This window comes from Lates calcarifer, linkage group LG4 (assembly GCF_001640805.2).
Source record: "Lates calcarifer isolate ASB-BC8 linkage group LG4, TLL_Latcal_v3, whole genome shotgun sequence".
In the NCBI taxonomy this organism is placed as follows: Eukaryota; Metazoa; Chordata; class Actinopteri; family Centropomidae; genus Lates; species Lates calcarifer.
Window position 1 is genome coordinate 12,201,267 of NC_066836.1, and position 22,869 is coordinate 12,224,135.

The 22,869-nt window shown below is 41.2% G+C and overlaps 1 protein-coding gene across 10 annotated transcripts in view; it reads right to left on the reverse strand.

The window, feature by feature from the left end:
- Positions 1 to 22,869, reverse strand: part of kmt2cb (lysine (K)-specific methyltransferase 2Cb) — a 61,305-nt gene that overhangs the window by 33,436 nt on the left and 5,000 nt on the right. For 9 of the 10 annotated variants that reach the window (XM_018676586.2, XM_051070011.1, XM_051070012.1 and 6 more), the window contains exons 2-14: positions 21,500 to 21,694; positions 16,003 to 16,091; positions 14,196 to 14,343; positions 13,248 to 13,454; positions 11,800 to 11,909; positions 11,508 to 11,617; positions 10,741 to 10,903; positions 10,460 to 10,631; positions 8,662 to 8,776; positions 6,533 to 6,708; positions 5,982 to 6,355; positions 2,634 to 2,711; positions 1,575 to 2,305 (exon numbers count right to left, since the gene is read on the reverse strand). In XM_018676586.2, the coding sequence (XP_018532102.1) occupies positions 1,575 to 2,305; positions 2,634 to 2,711; positions 5,982 to 6,355; positions 6,533 to 6,708; positions 8,662 to 8,776; positions 10,460 to 10,631; positions 10,741 to 10,903; positions 11,508 to 11,617; positions 11,800 to 11,909; positions 13,248 to 13,454; positions 14,196 to 14,343; positions 16,003 to 16,091; positions 21,500 to 21,693 (2,667 nt within the window). In that variant the 5' untranslated portion in view covers position 21,694. The remainder of the gene's footprint in view (positions 1 to 1,574; positions 2,306 to 2,633; positions 2,712 to 5,981; positions 6,356 to 6,532; positions 6,709 to 8,661; positions 8,777 to 10,459; positions 10,632 to 10,740; positions 10,904 to 11,507; positions 11,618 to 11,799; positions 11,910 to 13,247; positions 13,455 to 14,195; positions 14,344 to 16,002; positions 16,092 to 21,499; positions 21,695 to 22,869) is intronic. The other variant, XM_051070007.1, reaches the window with a different exon arrangement.

Genomic DNA, 22,869 nt, shown 5'->3' on the forward strand with positions numbered 1-22,869 from the left:
AGGGGAATTGCGTCAGCACGGCAGCACATGAACCCATCAGACAAAAGCATGCTGGACTAAAGAGAAGCAATACTCAAATTTTGGGACTAGATTTCCCCTGGCCATGTGTAACAAATTAGTTTGAGATAATGTTTATTTAAGAGATGGGATATATCTGGGGAAAAAAAAACATTTTGCAAACTAAATTAGTCTACCCTCACCAGCATCATTCATAATATATTATAGCCATGGGTGTGATTCAATTCCCATTATTATTTGTCGGAGAGAGTCTAGATTCAGTGTCAGCGATAGTCCAATATAATTCATTTGTTTTAGCAACACTGGAACACTAATATTAGGACGTTTTTTCACAGCCACAAGTGACCCACTGCAGTTGATGGTGTAATATGAGGATAACTAGGACGTGGTAATGGTCACTGGGATTTATGATTTGAAGAATGCTCTTCTTCAATGGGACAATTAAGTGATACGTGTTTGTAACATGGACATGAGATGAACAGAAACTGATGAGGTGGAATATGTTGAGGACTGTCAACCTCATTTGACTTTTGCATGAACACTGACTAGCTAGTCATGTGGTGAACAAACATGTGAAGAGGGCACAGCGATTTGAAAGAGAGCATCATTTGCCATGCTGCTCTCCTGCTCTGCTTGAATAGAGTACTGCAAAGTATAATTTGACTGGGGGAAAAAAAACTATTCAAAACATAACTGAAAGAAATATTCTAAACTGTACAGGCTGCTTTAACCAGCTCAGTGCCACCAAACAAAAAACAAATCTACATTCATAGTAGGGCTGCACCATTCTGGAAAAAATGAGAATTGTGAAATTTTTTTTGCTTAGAATTGAGATCCCAATTGTCTCTCACTATTTTCAATATGGATTTTGCACAGGACCCATGGGAGCTTGACATGTGTGGAGATAAACTATGTTGAGATTCTGAGGCTGCCCCCTAAATGTCAACTATTCGATGCATCAGTCAATTCAGAACCTGATTCAACTCACAGAATGTCAGTAGAGGAGTGGTTATGCTTTTTTGAGCTGCCTCACAGTTCACACAAAGAGCACTGCAGGAGCAACAGAGCGACAGGCTGTAAACTTTACAACCAGATCTTGTCTTAAAATGACCAAACCACAAAACTAACTGGAGTTAGATACTTAATGAAAATGGGGGGCAGATTGACAGTACAATGCAGGCAGTCTAAGCCACTCTGATTCTCTCTGCTCCAGTGTCGGGTAAGATCTCCCTGCTTTTGCCTGTATTTGCTGAGGGAGAAGTTAGGAGCGTTTGTTTTGATGCAGCGGATGTTCCTGATAGAAATACTGCACAATCGTTGTCATTTAGAACGAGATCACATAGAGAATTGAGGTCGCGATTTTAATATGATTAATCGTGCAGCCCTACTTCATAAATCAGAGCCCACAGAAGACTGGAGTACACAAGGTATGAGCATAAATAATCACCCTACACTCTACGAGTATTGTCATTTGGGCGCGGACAGTGAAAAACCAGCCGAACAGTGACACAAAACACATCAGTGTTCCTGTTTTGACACGATATTCAGGTTCCTACCTGTTTCACTCGTGGCCTCCCAGGAGAAAACTTCCTCTTGGTGATAGCTGGCTTTCCCATTCCAATCTTTGGGGTGAGTGGTATGAGGGTGGTGGTGGTGGGGATCACACTGCTGTGCTCACCCAGCGAAGGTAGGATCTGCGTCTGCTGTGGCTCTCTGGGAGAGGTCCCCCGGAGCAGTGGGGAGGAGTGGGAAGGAGAGGAAACCATTTCAGCCAACCTTTCCACAGATGTCTTGAGGGGCTTCTCCTCTGAAGACAGGCTGGGAAATGACAGATTAGGCTTGCTCTCTGGTGTAGTGTCCATCTCCTCTGATGTGCTAGAGGCTGAAGGCTTAACAGTCTCTGCCAGGTTCCTGTGAAAAATACCCTCCCCCCTCTCCTTGTTAAGTTCTTTTGGAGCAGTTTCCAGAAAAGAAGCCATAACTACATCCATACTCGAAGGCTGGGGTAGTGAGACTTCCATTGGTTGGTCCGTGAAAGGTACTGATACAGTACTTGGTTCTTTGGTGGCTGAGATGATGGCCTTAAAATCCTTTGTGCTGGGGTTGGCCATGCCTTGTTCGGGGCAGGCCTCTGTCTTTGCTGGTTTTATTTGTAATGTAGTATCCTGTGTCTGTAGTGCCACTGTAGAGAGCTGGGATGGAAACAACTCCGTCTCCTGGCTGGGAGTCGTTGTAGACGCAGGACTCTCTGTAGATGTGAGCTGGGTTCTTGCTGCTGGTTTTGTTTCTGTGGGAGGAAACACACATTGCTCAGAAGAACATACTTGCATCTTTATATCATGGACATCATTAATAGATGACAAATGATGAGTGGAAACCAATATAATGTTAATCTAATGGATTTTAAGTGATACGCATCACTAAACAAATGTTAATGTCATTAATGTAAATGACTTGTCTAATAATACCCATAAACAATGTTTACACGGTGTGAATAAACTATGAGCATTAAATTTAACACAAACTTTACAACAGCAATCACTGATATATTAATGCAAACCAATATGCGGTTCAACAACGCAGATTAGTGCTAAATAAACAAGCTGTGCACAAACCTGGTTTGAATTCAGTGAGGATTTTGCTGACAGAGGGTTCAGTAACCTGCCTCTCAACGTCTGCTTCCACTGAGACTTCTACAAGAAAGACGACGAGAGATTATATATAAATATATGAATGTTTGTATGTGAATAGAGAAACCAAGAGTCTGGAGACATTGTGAGCACATTAAGATAAAGTGGCAAGGGAATAAAGAAATGAAGAAAGCAGACCATACGGAAATGTCAGGCTTGGATGCCTAGCAGTCAACCCGATGGAGAGGAAGGAAAAAAAAAAGACATTTCTGCCTAAACCATCTATTCAGAGCTGCAATTGATGCTGCTGTGATTAATATGTGATTTTTTCCCCCAGATTAATTGTTTAGCCTATGACACATCAAAAATTATCATCACGAACTTAAGAGTGGAATGTGACATGTTGAAAAGTCAATATGTGAGAGAGAGAAAAGCAGGAAATCCACTCATATGAAAGGCTGTTTCACTATTTCTATGTTGAAATGATTCATTAATTGTAGAATTAGTTGATTATTTTTTATTGATTAATCTATGCTCATTATTTAAAAAAAAACAACAACCAAGACTGCCCTATGATGTGAATCCTTGAGCCATGGAAAAATGTAGATGCCTTCTTCTAGTAAAACCACAGAGCGTTTTTCTATGAAAAAGGTGAACACCGGCAATTTTCTTTATAGATTCTAATTTAACCAATAAAACCATTTGTTGCAGATCATCAATTATCTCTTGAGCCAATAAATGGAAAAGGGAATTTTATATGGGCCTATATTAGTGGAAGTAGGAAAGGTTTAGACATTAACAGAAGGATGTAACATTAATTTTGCTGTTCAGACTTAATGAACAATTGCGTGAGCCTACTGGAGGGGGGGAGTGGGGGGGCTTTCGAGTTACAAGACAAGCTTGTATGAGGCTACATTTGGTATTAATCAAATGTCTCCTACCCCCCTCTCTCTTTGGTTTTGTGGTGTCTCCCCTATCCTCTCTCTCTATTTGGTTTTGTATCAAAGACATCAATGCATTTGACTAGTCTGGCATGAATAGAACTAGTCATTCCTGGATATCAGGCATCCACACATCGGGCCAATATTCTGCCAGACAGCCTCTGACAGTACAGATAGCCTAGTCTTAACGAGGCACCCACCATTTCAATCCACAAGTTCCCATGTCACACTGATCCTGACACACGCATGCACCTGCTAAGCATCTCTGCCAGGGAAGGCAGTAACCATGACAACCAACATCCCAGGGTCTGTGTGCTCTGGGCTCATGACTGTGCAGCTTGCAGGTGCTCATCCGGTGCCGATGCCAGAAAGTCAATTAGGAGATGGGCTTCCAACCATCTCCAGCCTTCAACTATTGACCAAGCTGAACACACATTCTCATTCATATTAACACCCCTGCTTCCTATATCTCCTACAGTGAATACGGTGATGGTTTAGATAAATACTCGGCTTTGATTAATGCAGCAGGGGCTTTAAGTCAGGTCTAACTTGCACTCACAGAACAGATCTAATAGCATCTGTCAGGTGAGTCCCGGTAAGCCTGCTGCTAAACCCTGAGCGGTGGAGAATCCTGGCAGGTAATAACCAGCTCTGGTTAATGACTTTAATTACATTACATGTGCGGTGGGTTGGCAGCAAAGTCACAATGAGTGTGTGTCTGTACATATGTACACACACACACACACACACACACACACACACACACACATATATATATATATATATATATATAAATAAATCTGTATTTTTCAAATTTCTATATAGCAAATACACAGCAAAAATTTAATGAAAATTTTACCATTGAATGAGGCTACAACCCACAATCTACCTGGGGCAGAGAGCATTATGACGTGTATTGGAAAACAGGTAAAGCTCAAGCTCTTACTTCGCTTAACACAAACCCCCCAAAGCTCCTCATAAATCAATACACAGATCACATGTTCACTCAACACTTATTTAAAACCACAGAGGGGAAGGCACTGCCTTGCCAGCTAAATCCAATGATGAAGCAGTTCATGACCACAAGAAAAAGCTAGTAAAATGAGAGCACATGTGTACGGTGAGCAGAGCAAGCAGGCAAGCTGTGTGAGCAGTCATGAATGAGCCAGTGTAGCTCCAAGGCAGGTTTGCAGACGGGGGATCTGATATCATCACCATCATGCTACTCCAACCCATTTTCTCCTGCCACTGGAGTCTGCCGTCTAGACAAGAGTGGGCAGCCTAGCTACCACTGGCATCCCCGGCTAACTGCTTATTTTCCCTGATACTGCAACTCCGCTGCTGGCAGCCCTCACATGATCCAGAGCAGAGGAGCAGCCCTGAGGTTCAGGTAACTCATCAGCTTGCTCCACAACAAATCACAGCAACCAGCAGAAACAAAAGACAGATGTTGTGAAGGATGGGGCTTGCTACGGGGGTGGTGTTTCTGCTACTGAGTGCTCTCTTTCTAGAGATGCTCATATGACAAAAAAAAACCTGACGTCCAGGCCAAGTATCAATACTCTGACTTAAGTTCCTCTCAAGTCACAAATGGTTCTGACCTGAAAACATGGCAGCTATTTCTAGAAATTTAACTGAAATTGAGTTACTTTCAATAACACATTTCTTGTGTTCAGCCCAAGGTGTTTAAAGTCCCTGAATCCAGAGGTCATAAGTCATAGTCTAAATAACAAACACACCTTGTTGTGTCTTGATTTACTGTCACACGGAAGTATCAGTTTCTCATTCATATTGATGGGAATTACATACCACCTCCCCAGGAGAACAGAAGGGAAACACAAAGTACTTTTAATTTTCAAAATGCAGAATTACAAAGACAATGGAGTCCCTTTAATCTGCTGCTAGTTGGACACCATCTGCTTATTGGGGAGTCCTCAGAAAATGCTCCAAAGAAAAGACGGAGTGCTTCTCTCTGGCCCTAGTCCAAACAACTTTCTTCCCAATCCTTTCATCTGTAACAACTGCGACTTTCAAAACTTCATCAGTGCAGATACTAGAGCCCAATTTGGTGTTGTAAAGCCAAAACTTTCGACTACTTCTGCATGGCTAGAGGCTCAGTCAATGAATATCCAACTACAAAGATTGTCTTTCATTTTCAAATCATATAACCTGGTGCTTCTGTGGATGATTTCGTATACATCAAAAGAGTTGTATTCCTTGGCTTGTTCTTGCAATATCAAGACATGATTAATATGGTGATAAAACAGATTAGGTTCCCAGGAGGGACACTTGGGAATAGAGAAAAATAAAGAGTTTAAGATAAAAAAAATATTTAAAAAAGAAAAGACAAGGAAAGAGATCAGTGCAGTTATCTCCCTGTGTATAATCTAACCTTTTTGGAACAAAGACCCACCAGGCTTCTGGGCTGACGTGGCCAGCTTCTCCTCCTGGACAGTAGCCTGAACAGGCTCTGGATCTGAGTGCAATGGAACAGCAAGTAATTCCGGTTTGGGGTCATTGTGCATTTCATGAGGCAGCTGAGTGCCAGGTTCTAGGTCCGTGTGCTTTTGAGCCAGCTGTAGGCTAGTCTCAGAGTCTGTGTGCATGGAGGCAGGCTGAGGGCTGAGCTCTGGGCCGGTATCCATATCCTCTGCCTGTAGCGCCTGCTCTGCAGCAGGAGACCTGCAGTTGGAACAGACATAGTCCTCTCTGGGGTGGATTTCTGCTTGGCCTGAGTTCTGACGCTCGCACTCAAGGTGTAGCCATCTGAAAGGAGTGCAACGGAATTTAAGGGATTGCTGGACATGGATCTCTGTGCAATTCTAAAATGTGACATATTTATTACTGTGGTTTTCCTAGTGTTTCCTTGGTGTTACTAAGGAACACTAATTGGCAGCAGGAACAAAAACAGCAGCATTTAAATTATAAACAAATGTTCATTACCTTTTACAAGTGTGGCAGAAGAGTAAGTCTTTGTGATGCTCAGGGTCCAGGATGCAAGTACACGTAGGACAGCACAGAGCAGGGTCCTGGTTTTGGACGCAGTTCTCACACAGTAGGCTGGTGTGGTGCCATTGCCCGCTGGTTCGTGTTCCACATTGGATGCACATTCTGCAGTTCTGTAGAGGAAAGTAGGCTTTCTTAGTACCGTGATATTCAAAGTCATTCAGAACCAATGTAGTATGAATAACAGCGTTTCTGCCATACAGATTTGGCACTTCAGTCGCAGAACGGAAAACAAGCATGAAGCCTGTCCAGGCCTACAGCAAGCATGTGTATATTTAATACCGTGTTTTTTCTAGTAAAATTTATGAGGCAGAGCTGAAGGATAAGACTAAAAAACCATAACACCATAACATCATTATTTTAAAGAGAATGCTCTTATCAGGATCATTTAGAGTAGCTAAGTCTGAGAAGATACCACTGCACAAATAACAATTGTTGAGATTAAAAATGATAAAACCTTTACAACGCTGGCATCAAAATGATCAGGTTCTTTCCACATAGCTGCATGATGTCGCAACATAGTGAGCATTTTGTTTTTCTGCTTCGTCTTAAACGTTTTTGGCCCATTCCCTTTTCTATGCTTTGTTTTTTTTTTTTTGGCTAAGCAACCTAACAAAAGTCATGCTGCTTTTCAAAAATCCCTGAACGGTATTGTTGAGCACAGTGTTATGAGCAAGAGAACCGCAGAGTGGCACAAGCAAATAAATAGCAGCCAGCATTTTTGATTAAATATCCACACTGATAGCAAGCAAGCAAAGCTGCTTTGGGTTTTTAAAAAAATGGTCATTTGGCTTCTATCTCAGCAGCGTGCTTCTCAAGTGCCGCTGTTCATTTAAAACGGCAATTGGACTTTGGTATTTTGCTCATTCTGGAAATTAAAAGAGGCTGGCCAAAACCTTTTCACCACAACTATATGGACAAACACAAAATATCACAAATAAAAATAAATTGTTCAATGCATATTTTGTTAACGATTCAGTCACAGGTTTAATAGGTTTATACATTTTTAATGCTCAGCTATTTCAGGCTAAACATACTCTAAGCATCTGTATTATGAATGCAGAACTTGCAAAAATATAAAACAAATATTGTCGGGGGTTGTTATATACTCAATACTAAAGTGATCTCATTGGGATGTAGGGCAAAAAAAGTCAATGAATATCTAGAGTACTTTGGTCTTCAGTAAACTTGCAATAAGATAACAGAATTGAAGAAGATTGCAGAAAACACAAGATGTGGTCATAAAGTTTGTCCATGAAAAATGCACTAGCACTTATTTTCTCTCAGTAATATAGTGACTTTACACTTGCTGACCACTCAGCTTTTTTTTCCCCTCAAGCACAGCTTGCCATTCTCACACATGATAGACAACATGAAGAGGAACATGACAGACCATTGAAACTGGAACAATGACTCATTTTTCATTGATCTCGACTTTAGCTAGACAACTGCGCTCAGAACAAAACCAGTGTGTGTAGGGACAGAGGTTGGGGGCTGGCTCTCAGGAGAAGCAAGTGCCAAGATGTGTGTGGGTTGTGTTCCTCCTGTGCTGAGTCAGATAGAGAAGCGAAGTGTGAGGACCTTTCGTCACCTGCTGCCTCTATTGCTGAGGCTTCCTCCGATCACTGCAGAGAACTGGGCGGTGTGTTAACCAGCTGCCTGAGTGACAAGCACGCCATTTACGCTGCTGGAGGACGAAGGGCGGGGCTGCGCTGAGGGATGCGTCTGATTAACATGTACGCGCGTGTGCAAATGCATACACACTTACGGCACTGAGTGTGAACTGAAGCCTTTAAAGATCAGCCAGTGTGAGTCATTTCTTAACCACAGGAAGCGCACATACAAACCACTGAAAAGTCATATTCGCATGGGTGGTAGACATTTTACTCAGACAAAGCAAAGATTCATAACTCTAATATTTTCCCACTAAATATTATTGTCTACATAACAATACCACATAACATACCTGGTGGAAACAATCTGAGCATAATGTAACATAGGCTGGCAGATGAACCCAATTTGTACATACCAGCCAGAATAACCCAGTATCATACAAGCTTTCTTACCTTACATCTCCATCCATTGGTGGGAAGAGAGTCAATAGCAGGTTGCAGACAGAAGGTATGGTACCCCTTGTCACACATGTCACACACTAGCATTTTAGTGTCCTCTCCTGGATTCCTATAATAAGAGAGACAAAGTTGAAAAGATGAGAAGAGACAGTGAGGGACTTTGATTTACTGCACATAAAGAGCTTAAAACTACGCAGTATTTAAAATGCTGTAGTCATAGTTGTGTTGTTTCTTTTGGGATTGTCAGTTTTAGGTTTCCTGGGAAAAATTTGATTTTTCAAACCCAGCTAAAGAACAGAAGGTGTTTTTTTTTGAGACTTTTTTGTTATTTGTTTGAGCAGACGTTATCATGTTAATGACTTAATAAAAAAATCAAAAAAGGGAACCAGCCTTTTCCTGCCGTAACTAATAGTCAAGTCAAGTCAAGTCAAATTTTATTTATATAGCGCCAATTCACAACAGAAGTTATCTCGAGACGCTGTACGCACTCTCTGCTCCTATTTTTCAGAAAACAGAGGAAACATTATTTGTTTTAGTGTACCTCTTGCCAACACTTAAATATTATACTTCCAAACAACCAAAAAAAATACAATAGCCATTCACAATAAAAAAATTACTACTTTTGGCTAGATAAGCCAGAAGCCTGGCTATGCACACCGATTGTCTCTTATTGACTGGCACAAGATGAGGCCTGCAGCAATGTGTAGGCGAGGATATGCAACAAGTTGTCCTGATATGTCCCATCTACTGTTGGAGTCATTACCTCTAGAGAACATTAAGTTGCCTCCTTAAATATTTAACTAGTGAAGTTTTATTCATTTATGTCAGTACTTTGTTAATTATATGACTAGTACATGTGGCTGAGGAAATGGTTTGATAATGATTGATATTATCACCAATTTCAATGTAGAAAAAAGTCTAGTCTATACATCTGTTGTTATATGGCCAACAGTGTAATGTATTTATAGTCGATAAAAGTGCTTGTTAGCAGAATTAATGAGGGGATGTTGTGTCTGCTAAATGCAAGATTGTATCGCCATGTGTTTAACACAATTTAAGTAATGCTTGCTCCTGCAGAAATGTTAGTATGCTAAAATATTAGCCTACTTGATATACAGTAGCACAGGGCATGTAGCTGTGCGTCATGGTGTGTGGGGGTGCTACATCTAATTGCAGGATTGGGAATGAGTAAGACTGAGGAATTGGTTGAAAAAAAGGAGAGAGTTTGACTGTAAACACACAAACGATCTTCTCCTGGCCAACACTGGATGTATTTGCATTATTTTTACTTCTATAAATACAGATGAGACTTAACTTTGGTGTGACCACAATGAAAGCCAGGTTGTGCACAGGCAAAGATAAAAGAATCTGTGTTGTCTGACCTAAACAGTTTGAGGTAATCAGACAATTTTGGAACCAGTCTCAATTTCCATCCCACCCATTACAGTTTATGACAATATATCATGAACCCAACTCATTTGAAAAATACCATGCTATCTAGTAATAACTTACAGCACTAAGATTTCTATGTAAATATGATACTGAAAGCTCAGTGGACAGTGTTCAGCCTAAAGCAAACAGGCCTGGCTGTTTAAATAAGGTCAGAGGTTATAAGACTGAGCTTCAGGATACAACATCCAGTTAGCTCTTTGGAAACCTCAGAGGTAAACAAACCAGCAGCGATCATCGTGCCTGGTAGCTACTGAGAAAATTAGTAAGAGGAGAAAGGCAAAGAAAACACAAAAACATTCAGTCCAAGATACGTTATTTAGGGGGTAGGAAGGTGACTCACTTGCAAGTCTGGCAGACTTTGCACTCGGGGCACTGCCAACCTGCCCTCCTTAGAGGGGTCACGGCCATGTCCAGGCACATCCCATGGTAATGCTGACCACAACTGGTGCAGAAGAGCTGGTCCTGTAAGTCCCCTGGGCTATCGCATAGTGCGCAATTTACATCATCTACAACTACAGGCAGGAAAATTAAAGAAACAGGCTTTGAGTCAGGAAAATACAGGAGACAAACAAGTGATGTTCACCGTGGCTTTTAAGTACAATTTACATTAACCCAACTTACATTTGTGAATGGCCAATTCACTGTGTTCTGGGCAGAGGAGTGAGAGACTCCTGATATCCTGAAAGGTCCCAGCTGCCCCCGCACAGGGGTAATGGTAAAGTTGAGCACATCCTTCAGCACAGCACTTAATGGATGCTCCAAGGCGCTTACAGTATGCACAGTGCTGCAGAAAAGGAGACATCAGCAAACAAGTCTGAAATGTCTTTTTCCTCAACTAAAATTACAAAATCCCCAAAAACAACAAACCCATGCCCACAGCTTTTTTTTGGGAACTGACTCATCTTATGGTATGTCCTTTATCCTTTAATGTGTCTTTAGCATTTGGTTCATCTGGTTCCTCAGCTCAGGATCAAGACTCTTGTTTAAACCCCAGTTTTAGCCCCTTGGCAATCACACTCCTGATGGACCCTCATACAGTCCCAATTTCTCTCCGTTCTATGAGTGTGCACTAATAGCCACTCTGGAGATCAAGTGGAAGACTTGCTGATGGGCTGCGCGACCAATGGGCTGCAAACACAATCAGAGAGCTGTGAGCTGTACCACTGCTAACGCTGGGAGCTAAGCCGCCATGAGAGCTCAGCCCTGGTGAGTGGCGTGACCTTTTCCATTTCACAGCTGAGAGATCCACGCTGCCGGGCCGACCTTTACCAGCCAGTCTGATCCATCAGCTTTGCTGTGCCTCACTGAAGCAGACCCTCCCCTGCTGCCCCAACATATTAAGATGGTGTTAACACCTATTAGTCCACGGAGGTTCTTCCCTGACTCACCTTTGTGCTCCCTGAGTCAATGGCTCTGTCCACATTAAGCAGAGATTGTCCCTCGCCCTCACAAACACCTTCGGACCACAAGGCACAACTCTGATGTGCCCAGCATTGCCCTGAAATTTCAAGACATGAAGGATGTGATGATGACAAAGAGTCAAATAAATATCTATGAACTCACGCCAACATATAAAGCATTTACAGACAATGCAATCATACCTACATGTTAAGTCTTGATTTTAAGTATCATCAATTCTTGTAATAAGGGGAAAAAAAGGGTTTAGTCTGTTGGTCTTACCTGACTCAAAGACAGACTGGACCTTAAGATCTTGTGGAAGGCCGACATGAGAAAGCTCATCCCAAAATCGACTGGCTGGGTCCGTTTCTTCCTCGCAGCTTTCAGACCCACTGAAATAAAAGGAAAAGGTTAGCAAAGAAAGCAGGTCAGCACAGTTTTTTTTTTTTTTTTTGAGAAGACAAAAAGATTTGCTATGCAAGAGAAGGACAGCCTGAATCAACTTAAAAATGAATCAAAAACAGAGACATAAAGGGTAGAAGACGATGTGCAGTTTTTACAAAAGCAGAGAGATGAAGACAGAGAGAATGAGCTGGGGGAAAAATGTTAGAGAGCAAATAAAAAGCTGTGGGGGAGGAGGGAGAGGAGGAGGAGGAAGAGGGCCATCTTGTTTGGCGTGTGCACAAGAGGCTGGCTGTTCTGTCTCATAAAATCTGTTGAAAAGGATGTGTTTCTCTGAGTCCCTGGCTTGAACTAGTGAGCCACATAGCATGCGGAAAATGTGGAGAGGGAGCATTAGCATTTAAAAAGGACCTAAGTTCCAGTAAACAAACCAACGGCCAAAATCAAGAGACTGGCTTCTGGAAGCATGATGGCACAAACATGACAAACAGCCTTGACAGCTTATTGTTTAGAGCCAACGTTTCATCACCAATTATGAAATGATTATCTCCCACCTCTTCACATTTCCACAGTTTTCCTCCTTTGTCCCAACACCTCTGCTTCTCTAACAAATCAATATATAATTTCTCCTCCTGCCCTCAACTCCCTACTCTGCCTCTGCGTGGCACAACGGAGGGCTGGCCCCAATGACCAATCACACAGCAACAACACAACAGCTACTGGTTGGCTTGGCGTGCTGCCAGACCCATACTGCTCACACTGCCCATTACGTCACTGGGAACCCAGAGAGACACCCTATTGGTTCCAAAGAACCAAAACAAATTAGGCAGCTGGCCAAAAAGTGTCCAAGGAGGGTTCTTTGTTGGCACAGTGTGCGTGCATTCGAGCGCTCATCCACGCGCGCGCGCACACACACACAAACACAGAGGAAAGACTCATGTGCACCCCCTCAGGGCACATAGTATGCCTGCTAAGGCAAAGTGATAATTTAGCCTTCAAATGCAGAATGACAACACAACCTGCTAACTGAGGGATGCCCTTTAGCTTGTGAGGTCTGTGTGTGCGTGCGCATGTTTGGTTGTGTGTACAATTGAATGTGTATGAAAATTTGTGAGGAATTTCACCCAACATAAAATTCACCACCAGTGTTCAGCTTGGACAGGGACTCAGGATAACCACACAAACAGTGAAGTGAGGCTATAAGCAAATTCTGATTTCATGCAACTCATTAACTTCCTACGGGGGAGACATCGTAGATGACTTTGCTGTCCTGACTGACACTGACGGCCAAACCATTTGTGAAAACACTGTCAGCCAGGCCTACTTACGTCGCCTTTTCCCTCTGTCCTGAGGTGGTCTCTCCAGCCATTTTTGGCTGAGTGGTTTTATCGCCGTCACTGCTATCGCTCGTCGAGCCTCCTCCGCCCATGTGGCTGAACAGTGCTTCAAACTGAGGCGTGGTGGAGAATACGCGCAGATCCCCCTGACCCAGCAGGCTTCGGCCACCGCAGTAACAGAAGGCACAGAGACGCTCACTGAAACAAAGAAAATGGGTGGTAGGGGGTGTTTAATTATATATACCTACTGTGTCTTAATACAGTGCAATGCATGTCACCATCAATTAAGGCCTCCTTTCTCTCGCAGAGAGACTGTCTGGGCACAACAGACATATAAACCCACTATGCCTACATTTGTGAGGCCGGCGCCTCATTTTAACCACCTTAAGCAGTTAATTCATAATGATTTTTTTGTGCACAAAAGGACCTATGAGTTGAAAACAAAAACCATCACCTTGCATGGATAGCTGGTTATGGAAATGTTGCCGATTCCATGTAAGAAAGGCCTTTTGGAGACCCAACAGTAAACAGACAAAAAGACAGAATAGTAGCCAAGAGATGGAAAGTTCAGAAATAAAACGTGCCGTAAATATTTATCACATTTTTAAGTGATGGGATGGCCTGGTTGATAAGATCCCTGGAGAGGCTGCTGGTCTGCTCTCCATCACTAACATCAATAGCAGAGACAGACCTGAAGATTGATTATAACCTTTAGCAGAGTGGCACCTGGGAAGAGAGTGCTGCCTTAACCAGCTGATGACTCCATTTGAATCCATCCATGCATGTGCACACAGGCAAGGCAAACAGCACATCACATTGTTGGACACAAACACACTATTGCATACTAACGCCTGTGCATGTAGACATTCACATAAACACTTAAAAAACACAAGGTTCTTCATTTCTCAAACAACTGCGGTCCAGTTTAGTGTCTCTAACCTGCTTTTGACTTCTCTACTTGCTGGGACAGATGGTCCTGCTGAATTCTCGGCTGGAGGGCTCTGGGCCAGAGGGGAAGAGGGCTTGTCCTCCTCTGGCACCTCACTGGTCGCGACCTCCGCAGTCTCCACTGGCTGGATTTGTGTTTCTGATGGTTACAAAAAAATGAAATGATCAGTTAGTCAGTAAAAAAACAATAACCTAAGAAGTATTACATCCCTCCAGCGCATTTGTGAGTATTGCAGCCTGCTAAACGCTGGCCTCTACGCTATTAGTTGCTCTTCAGTTCATTGCCAATTATTACTGTAAAATCAGCATGCAGCCTCTGACTGATACAAGCTGTCAGAGGACAGGTTGACTGCATTCTAGTCAGTTTCCTCCAGGTCAAAAACACAGCCTTTATTAGTGAGATGGATGATAAAATATGGGGACCATATGCTCAAGCACTGATTACGGTAAACCCACTGGGAACATCAAGCTCTTGTACAGAATAGCAATAACAACAGAGGCAGGGGGAAAAAAAACAAGAATCACGGCTGCCAAAATGTCACAAGAAGTGGGGTTTAATATTAATGGGGAAAAATTTGCCTGAAATGCAGTTTTGTTGTCACCATGAGTGCTTTTGAGATAAATTACAAAAAAAGGCAAAGTTCATTGTGCTAATCATACATAACAAGTCCCAAAACTAGCTCTCACTGAGACTTTGGGCCATGCAAAATTTTTAGTAACATTTCATTGCAATGTAATCAGGCTAATACCATCAGTGTCATCCAATGGAATTACACAAGGACAAATTCAAGCTCATTACCTCTTAATAACCAAATGTACCTGTGAAAGACTTCTTACAGTCTTGGGATCAGGGTGAACGAGGAACATTTGTTTTTAGAAATATAATATATACAATATATAACGTATTATTAACAATAACCTCCTTCTATTCTGATAAGCATTTGATATGTCACATTTTCAAGGCCAAAACGTGTTCACATATGTGATCAGCAATAGTTCGAAATGTAAAATCTTTACATTGTGCAAGGGGACACAAATCAGGGGTTATACATAAAATTAAGATAGCGGATTTGTAAAATTATGTCTTGACCTTTTCAGAACACAGATATACTCTGCTTGATCTCAGCTGCACACATATCCCCCTTTGGGGACAAGACTAAGGGAGTAGACTGAAAGGCAAAATCCAAGACCATACTCAATATAAAAAAAAAAAAATGTATGTCTTAAAGCAAATAAAAAATGCCTTTTGTTGGTGTAAGGTAAACTACAACTAATAAAAGAAAAGCTAGCCACTGGCAGAATTTTATTCGCCAATGTCTCCTGCACAGCAACAGGGCAGCACTGAGATGTATGAGAATGGGAGGCATGGTCACGTGATGTGATGTACACACATAAAAAAGCACATAAATGGGTCTGGGGAGACTGATGGGATTTTAAAAAGCTTTTAGAGGGCATTAGCCTTGGGCTCTTTCCCACTGCACCTCAATGCCAATCTCAGAGCAGGAGGAGAGATGGAAGCAGTAAGGGGAGAAAAAAAAAAATACACACCCACTGCAGCTTCACAGCTCAAGCTAAACCCTTTCAATTATAGCCCTGAAGTAGAAGCATGGGGTGCCAAGAAAAAGCTCTCATCCATCCTTCTCCAGGAGAGGGAGACTCCTCTACCTTTACTGAAATATCCTCTGATGCGCTCTCTGCATGAGGCTGTCTGGATGTGCAAGTTCGAGTTTTATATCACTCCCAACTGAACCCAACGTGTACATAATGGATCAAAAAAAGAGCAAGTGCAAAGTCTCACCTGTGTCCTGAGGGCCTATGGACTCTGTTATCTCAGTCCCATCCATGCTGTCCTCCTCATCCACAACAACCCTCCCTCTGGTGCGACCCCTAAGGTGAGGAGGAGACACAAACAAATAAACAAAGGCATTGAAAGAGAACGAGACAAGAAAAAAAATGTTGCCTTAAGAGAGAGGGCGGCGATGCGGTCATGAATTAGTTAAATATAGTCACAGCTGTCACTGATTTTTAATGGAGGCACTCAAGCCCCTGGGCAAGGCGGAAGGGTGGTAGATTGGGGAGGGGGTGTTACAATACAGACTGGTACTGCATTGAGTTTAAAGATGAAGAAACCGATCAAAATGTATTACTGCTAATACACCAAAACTGAGATGTGTGTGTTCATCTTCAGTGTAATGGGGAACAAGCACCTTTATCATTTCCCTTGAGTGATGACAACTCATTAGAGTCTAACTGAACATGCTGTTGTTGAATTTCAAATCAGAATACAGACATCACTTATTATGCAATAATAGCTCTGTAATTTAAGACACCACAAACAAATATCTAATCATGAATGTGCATGAGTCATGTTTGGGATTTTCAACAGTCATATCCTTAGGGTTATTGGAGCAATCATTAGTGGCTGTACTGCAGTCCAATAAATGGGCATTATACATTGACACTTTGGGAAAAAACAGTGATACAATGATGTAACATTGTTTAAACCATGTTTTTGAATATGTTTTAGTCTTTTTGTCATCATTCCAAAACTAAAAATAAAACAAAATAATTAATTATGCAACCGAAAGAAAATTCCACCAGAAATAATTCTGCTTTCATACCTTTGATTACGACAGTGTTTTAAGGGAAATCCGTGGACAGGTATGGCCATAACAGCAAAAATAAATAAAAATTTAAAAATCAGCCAAAACCAATCAACAGCTACCCTATTAACCGTAAGCTACTGTAGCCAATTTATGTATAGAACAAGGCACTCTGAACCTCTCAAAATAAGACTTGTTTTGTCTCCAGTTGAGGTATAAGACAAAAATGTCACAGCTGAGTATGTATGTACATGAGCAATGAGGTGTTGGTTATGTTTTCAGAACGGCGGTTTTGTGAAAAGGTCAGTGCTCTAGTTAATTTTCCACTGAGTAATGCAAAGTAACTCGTCATTAGTTAACTGCAAGATCATTATATTCAGCAGTCATTTTTAGAAGAGCCAAGTCGAGATTATAAACTACAACTGATCACTGTGTCATAGTTGTGTCTCTTAAGACTAACAATTTATTATAATGCTGCACTAAAGATGTAAACCAATTAATGATACTACTTTATACAAATGACACTCTTCACTACGTAATAATGTTAAAATGAAGACACTGCCATGAGAAGCTTGACCTAACTGTACTGATGTTCCAAGCTGCTCTGCTCTCAGTATCAGGCTCAATTATGTTTTTTTTCTGATTTCCTTTCTCTTTGACTTATTATTTAATTAAAAAAAAAAAAATACTTATTAAATAATGAGCAAAAAAAACTTGATTGGGATATCCCTTTTCAAGTGTCATAACTGCTCTTGAGCACCAAGTGAGCCTAAGACAAAAAATTTGCCATTATAAAGAAAGTGCAACCCTTCCCATATCTTGCCAAATGTGCCCTGTCAGCAAATCAGACAACCACGCTGACATTTCCCACCATATGACTGTGCCAACTCTTACAGATGCACACACACACACACCACCCCTCTTTTACATACAGTATGGAGAGATCTGTCAGTGTCAGCATTCTCCAATGGGAGCTGTGTTAACCTAATCTTGGAAGCGCCATGTGGAGGGGCTAATTGTCATGGATACAAATTAAATAGCAACATCAATTGTTAGCATTGTAAGTAGGGAGAGCAAACGCAAGTTAGAATGAGAGCAGAATGTCTCAGGGGTACTCAGGAGGATACAGGGGGCTGGAAGTATGGGAGGAGATTGGGGGGGGGGTAATTTTCAATGCCACTGGAGAGAAAAATTACAAATGGCTGGATGCCAAATCAACCCCTCCCTCTAAATGACTTCCATGTCAAGATAAGGAGCAACCCAAAATCCCAACAGAGGAGGCCTCAAGCAAACCTTGGCTAAAACCATAATTACCTGTAAGCTTGAGTCAAGCATAAATATCTTAATAAGGTGGAAACAAACAACTAAATTTGACAAAGAGCTCTTTACTTGTTATTGTAGAGGTGCACACGGTCATTGCTGAACCAAATATGAGCTGTCTTGTCATTTTGGATGAATAAAATCATACAAGACTGCAATTATATACATATTCAAAACCATATTCATACATGATATGCGCAACACATGAGGTCAGAGACATGCTATATACAGCTATGCACGAGGACCAAAATAAACATGCTAGCCACAGCAGCAGTATAACAAACCCTTTACATCTTTTGGCCATATATCGTGCTTCAGATTAGGGCACCATACCTGCCCTATCACAGGCTTTCCTTTACATGTTCACAGCAAATACTTTTACAGTCTATAACGTGACTAATGACATTTAAGTAGGTTCTGATTCCAGGAGGCAAACCCAAATGCACAAATTAGCTGTGTGTGACATTTTCATCTATGACCACAATCTAGCGTATACAGACAAAGTAGTTGGTGGTGACCTCTTTACATAAACTGCTACACAACATTCAACTGTAATTATATGTAACTACGTTAAAGGCATCACATTTCAGCACTGAGACAGCCAGTTATTTCACTGACAAATGCTCAAGACCAACATTCAACCCCATACCCTGCACAACTTATCCCCCTCACAGTCCCACCACAGGGAGAGAGAGAGGGGGAAAAAAAAGAAAAGGTGAAAATAATGCCATGGTAAGTAGTCCCAGCTAGCACAGTGCTGCCTGGAAATCCTGACATGGATCAATGCCGTTCTGAGACGGGACTGACTAGCAGATGGAGCGTGGGCAAATCGAGTAAATTCCAACAACCAGGTCTACACAAGCAATCTCTGACACGTCCTCCTTTGTCACAAGCAAAGTGGCTTTTCAACACTTAACACCAATAATTTTTATATTTATTTATACATATTGCTTACATCCATTATAAGACGCAGCCAGTTGGTCTGAGAAGAGGATTGAGAGGCTGTTGTGACTAAGCATAGTGTGTCATTTATTTTAGTCAGTGTCATTTATATCCTAATCCAGCCAAACAGGTAGTTTAAAGCCAGGGCTATTCATTACACTCATTACTATTGTTTCTATGACCAACAGTGAAATTAGAAATTAGAGTGTATTGAATTGGCTGAAGGCCCACAGGCCACAAAACTCGGATCATTGCTGGGAGTCAGTGAAGGACCACTGAGCTTTCTAGAGGTGCAGTGGTTCAAATTCAATGAAATCTGAGGTTAGATAAATAATTGTGGTAAAAATATTGACCTTAGGCGTGATAACAATTTAATTCTGACCATGGTAACACTGACCATTACAATACCACAAATAACCACAAGAAGAGTGCACTTCCACTGATGGTTTGTTCTTGACCTGTTTGTCAACATGAAGCGATTCAAGTGTGTCCCGGGTCATCCTTCCACTGTGGCATTAACGCATCATCTGGATGCTTGCAGATTAAACGATCCATTGGGACAGAGTATTAAGATTGATTGAGAGGACAGACTAAGGAGAGCGTTAAGAACCTCGCAGGCTTTTTATTACAGTGCAGCTCTAAGCTGCATTATATGTTGCTATGGGAGTACAAAGAAGCCAGACATTTTGTACAATGCCTCATAACAAATTTGTGTGCGGGCGTTACCTGAACTGAAATAAAGCTGCTGTAGGACTATTAAAAATCTCTATATGACAAGGACTTTTAACCAAAATTCATCCCAGGACATGTTTAAAAAAATCTGCTGCTAGCTAAATGGCCAGAACAGGACCAGTTCTGAACTACTACTAAACTAAATGTTTTCTGCAACGCCAAAAACACCAACATTTATTCTGTCTTCTACCAAAGTCACATTAAATATCCCACATAATGTATGTTACTCTACGTTAAGACTAGTTTTCAACACTCAATATTTTGTAAAAGATACTCCTTTATTTGTTTTTGTGTGTGTGTGTTTGGGTTGACATATTCAAGAATTTAAAAATATCAAGATTTCATGATAGAGTTTTGGTATTGCCTCATAACCATGTCTGCACTATGACTTTATTTACTTATAAAGGATTTTTTTTTTTTTTTTTAAGAAAAATAACTCTATAACTAAGCAATAACACATGATGGGATGTTATAATTCACTATTTTCTTTTAAATTATAGATTTTTAAAGCTTGTTTGTAGTCCATTTAACCCATGTATAGTTCATGTTTGTTTGTTAGATTTAATTGATACCTCATGGGCTCATATAGATATACGGTTAAAAGACTGAACAGAACTCTGTTTGAAATGTTGTGATACCTATTATTTGATTCTGGGTTACTTATCCAGTTCAGTGTTGTTTTACCCTCAAGAATGGTGGAAATTTAAGAGGGAATAACTAAGCTGCGGGAGTGTTTCCATATACCAATGGGCTATCTCAATTGGTCTAATGCACCACTGCCTACATCTATGTCCAATAGAGTGGTGCAAGGATGACCTTTTTTTGTAGGCCAACCCAGAAGTTAGCATTTCCCTGGTTCACGCGACAAAAAACGAATGGGATTTTTCCATTGGTTTTTAAATTATTAGAGAAAATAAGCTCTGTGACCAACAAATTGTATGATGTTTAAACATTTTGTTCAGCAAGATAATCTTAACAAATGAACACTACTTTGATGTTTTTGAAGCTACAAACGAACCACACAACGGTCGCATGACGTCAAAGTCATCACCACTAAGCTTCTACCTTGTAATTTGATTTTCCTGCACTACAAAAGCCTTTCTTCTAATGAAATTAGTAATAGTTTGTAAGAGCAAGAGTATAAACACAACCAGGCTGTAAAGGTGGACTGTGAGTAGATGGAGTTTCAGATGCAGTGTTATGACATCCATAATCTCTGTCTCATTTAGCCACTTGTTAGCAACTGTCTTTTTTAACACACGTAAAAGCTTAAAAATCACAAGTGGGGGTAGTTTCCTATGCATTTTGTGTCACAAAATAAAATGTGAAAATGTCTTGAGCTTGTGCTAACCACAGACCTTATTTCAGCCATTTAACCAGAGCCCATTCAAAAAAGCCATTGACTTTGAGATGAGGGAACTGGAAGTGCTAAAATGCTAACTTATTTTCAGGTTTTAGGGCTCATTCCTGCACCACTCTATAGACAACCCAACATGTCAAGACAACTGTAATGAGCCTGACACCTGGCTACAGGACCATTACTGACAAAAAAATATATATGTATATTTAACAATAATATTGTTCTATATTATATATTCTATATTATTTTGGCTGTGCCAATATGTCACATCCAGTGCAAGCAATGAAAACCTATGGCACAAAAGTACAAAATCATTGCACGTTGAGGTAAAAACCTACTTCTTTCTGTTCTTAGGCGTGGATGAGGGTGGTGCCTGGGGTAAGATGGCAGCAGCAGCAGCATCCTTGCGCGGCCTGCCACGTGGTCGCTTGTCTGCGAGGGCAGGACTTCCTGTGGATGTGGCCCCTACACTGCTGGAGGGCGGTGAGGGTCCCTGGTCAGAGGGCTCCACAGTCTTATCCTCTGATGACATTCTGAGAAAAAAAACGGTAAGAAAGACGAGCTCATGATAGGTGTTTAATGGCAGGTGACCTAAGCTTGGAAGATTAAAACTAAGGAGACAAATATGTTTTTATTTTTACCTCATTTGATCTCATATTCTTGACAGGCTTTTAAAGAATGGATAGGAAAAAGATGACGTGTCATGGGAAAATTCTCACCCTCAGTGGTGAAAGAACAAACATGGCTTGCAGCTTCATTCACTGAGATACCATGTCCATGTATTTTTTTAAACAAATTTGACTTAGCTCTTTCTAAGGCTCAGACAAACTGGAGTTTCTTAATGAAGAGGTAAAGTAGGGTATAGACTATTCAGAAGCTTATATGTGCTTATATTATTATGTGACGATGTCTACTTTACTGGGAATCATTTCTAAGAAATATGCACAAATATGCTCATCCTTTTCCTACTTTTACCTGAACTTGTGTCACTAGAGTAAAACTCCCTGAGCATCCTCTTGGCAGTGAAAGACACCTAGTTTTGATCATATTCAACGGGTCTGAAGCATCTTAGACGCCATTTATATGCCAGGGGTGTATTACCTTTTATCCTACCTGAGACTCCTGCAATCTCACAGAAACACCCTCTGCACCTAAAACTTAAAATTGTTCAACTCTGAGCAGAGAAATCAATTAAGCTTACACCCAATGTGAGAGGAATGGAGCTGCAGCAATGTCCACTCCTTTTTAGGCAATCACTCCACATCCAGCCGCTCCGGGTTTTCTATTTTGCTGCAACCCACCCACTAAAAGAAAGCCCACTACAAACCACTCGATGGTAAATATGGTGAATGTTACCCTCTAGTTGCATTTTACAATGTGAAGTGTAATGTAGCGGTGGCCTAAGTGTGCACTGAACAAATAACGGTAAACTGATTAAGATTCATTTTAGTGTGTACAAACCATGGCTGGGTGAAATAACAATAGAACGTTGTTAACTCCCAAAGATTTTTCTCTGTTATTGATATCTTTGGGTGACTTATTAGCCATTGTGGGTAATGTTGCAAAAAATCAGGACAGCTTTATGTAAATATGATAATTGGCATTAAGCCAAATCGCTTGAGTATTAATTACTTTAGGGTTGGAGTGAAAATGTCCATTGGCTGGTTGCATCAACACCCCAGCAGGCAAATCCACACAAATAGCCAGT